Source organism: Lottia gigantea (genome assembly GCF_000327385.1).
Source record: "Lottia gigantea unplaced genomic scaffold LOTGIsca_5545, whole genome shotgun sequence".
Taxonomy (NCBI): domain Eukaryota; kingdom Metazoa; phylum Mollusca; class Gastropoda; family Lottiidae; genus Lottia; species Lottia gigantea.
The window spans coordinates 1-2,101 of record NW_008709903.1 but is presented as its reverse complement, the minus strand read 5'-3'; the positions used below and the strand labels follow the sequence as shown (position 1 = coordinate 2,101).

General features: G+C 35.2%; 1 protein-coding gene across 1 annotated transcript; it reads right to left on the bottom strand.

Moving 5' to 3' along the window:
• Window positions 1–15: 15 nt before the first annotated feature.
• On the bottom strand, window positions 16–484 carry LOTGIDRAFT_148048 (hypothetical protein; the record flags this gene model as incomplete). The annotated part of the gene is made up of 2 exons (XM_009063133.1): window positions 16–128; window positions 352–484. The coding sequence occupies 2 exons, from the start codon at window positions 482–484 to the stop codon at window positions 16–18; spliced, it is 246 nt and encodes an 81-aa protein (XP_009061381.1).
• Window positions 485–2,101: the final 1,617 nt, after the last annotated feature.

Sequence of the window (2,101 nt, the reverse complement as noted above, 5' to 3'; positions counted from 1 at the left end):
AAATTAACCATAAAGTTACTGATACAAATTCATAAATAAAGATTTGTTACTTACCTGTGAATTACCAGAAGTAGAAACTTCTATTTTTCTTAATAGCGCCATAATTCTTTTCTGTAGAGCAGCACGACCTGAAAATAATAATACAAAGCCATTTAGAAGAGACATTTGTCAGACTGCTTTATATGTAATTCAAAATAAACACAAATCTTTGCTTCAGAAACACCACTCAAATGAAGGTGTTTGGTGGAAATTTTACCATCAAAACCAAAAAGACCAGCAAAAGATCAACAAAAGAAATAACGTCAAAGTTTTTTCAAGAATTATCAACTATATTTGATATCACAATCTTACCTGTAGGTAGGACTGTACTAGTGGCAGCTAATTCAGAATAAACATTATAATTAGGTAATAACTGGGTGACAGCCATCTCATCAGCTCCACATCTTATATCAGCTTCCTCACATAGCAACCGAAAACAAGACATAGCTGTTAATACAGCATCTATCTCAAAACTCCATAAATACATAAAGAATACAACCTGTAATAGAAAGTATTATCTTTGCTATCTGGCATATATCAGCTCTGGAGCTATTGCTTAGGCTCAAGATTTTCTCAGTCAAAATTTCTCAGAAACCACATCAAAGCAACTTTGAATGCTTAACAGAGATGCTGAGCATATCTTTTTAAAATTATTTTTGGACCCTAAATGTTACTTATCATTTTCTGTAAAGGATGTACTAATCTTTCACAGTATGGATTTGATTGATTATCATAAACTTACCTCAAGTTTAATATGGGCCTGAATACAGATTTGTTTGTTACTACCAACATTAGCTATAGTACTATGTTTCTGTAAGAATCTATTACGACATACTAAAATATCACGCAACCATTTCAGTATATCAGTATAGTTGACTATTTGATGTTGAATTAGTCTTTGACTGATATAGAACAGTACTTGAGAACTGAAATTTAAATCAAAAACAACTAATGGAAAAAATGTAACACAAAGTAATGTAAATTTTCCAAAACTTTTGATTCCCATTTTATTGGCTGTATAAATCCATGTCTGAACCATCAGTTTGGATTTTATAGTATTTCAATATATATTCAGGTTTATTTTATCACATCATCATACACAACATACGGGGCAGTGGGGACCGTGTTGACCGACACAAAAAGAAAGGACACTTTTTCGGAGTTGCTGGAGTGACTATCACTGCGACAATTGACACCGAATCTTCGACTCGTACTGTTTCCCTAACCATATTTTTCTCAGTAAACCTAGAACTTCTAGATGACCCAACTTCTGACATTCCTGGCATCCACATTTTTTTAATATATAGGTGAAGCTGGTACATGGAATAGAGAAAAGAAAGAGGACTATTAGGCACTTTCCCGCTAACAAAAGTTAACTCGACATTTCGAAAGTGGCAGAAGGTTGCAACCCATAAACTTGGCCAGAGCCATCCATGTTATTGGCCAGTCGGGTGTAATATTGCCTCATCAAAGGCACATGAAGTGTGGCTCTCACGTCCGACTGACCAGTTTGCATTCCAGCGGTCTTTTGAACCGTCAACTCTTTATCGATAACAACCTAAAACATTGAACCTAAAATTCAATCCTTGCAATTCCCTTAGGCATTTCCTACGAGAGAGTGCGTTAGCATTACAGTGTGATGTGTCTTCACGAAGAGCAATCTCAAAGTCATCCACAGGCTCAGTCCAAATTTATCTGTGCAGTCCTGTATCATCATACTTTGGCCCTTTACGTACAGATTGTCTTTGAATTGTTCGTTAAATTTTTTCATGTTTGCTTCATTGTCGAATGTTATATAGAAGCAGTTAGGTTAGGTGTTCTGAAGGCATTTTATAGTAGGTATTGTAAAACTACTTATATTCTGTATATGGTATAGGATATCTAGTAATTTAACACGTTCATTGGTCTCATTTTCCACCCATATAGCAATGGTATTGGTCCGTTTGAACACATTTTCTTTGATCATTCCTTTGTCGGTTAAGGTGACTTTCCTTGTATGGACCGACATCATACAATCCCGTTGATATTAACGATGCTCAAGCTACATAGTCGTACCTTACGA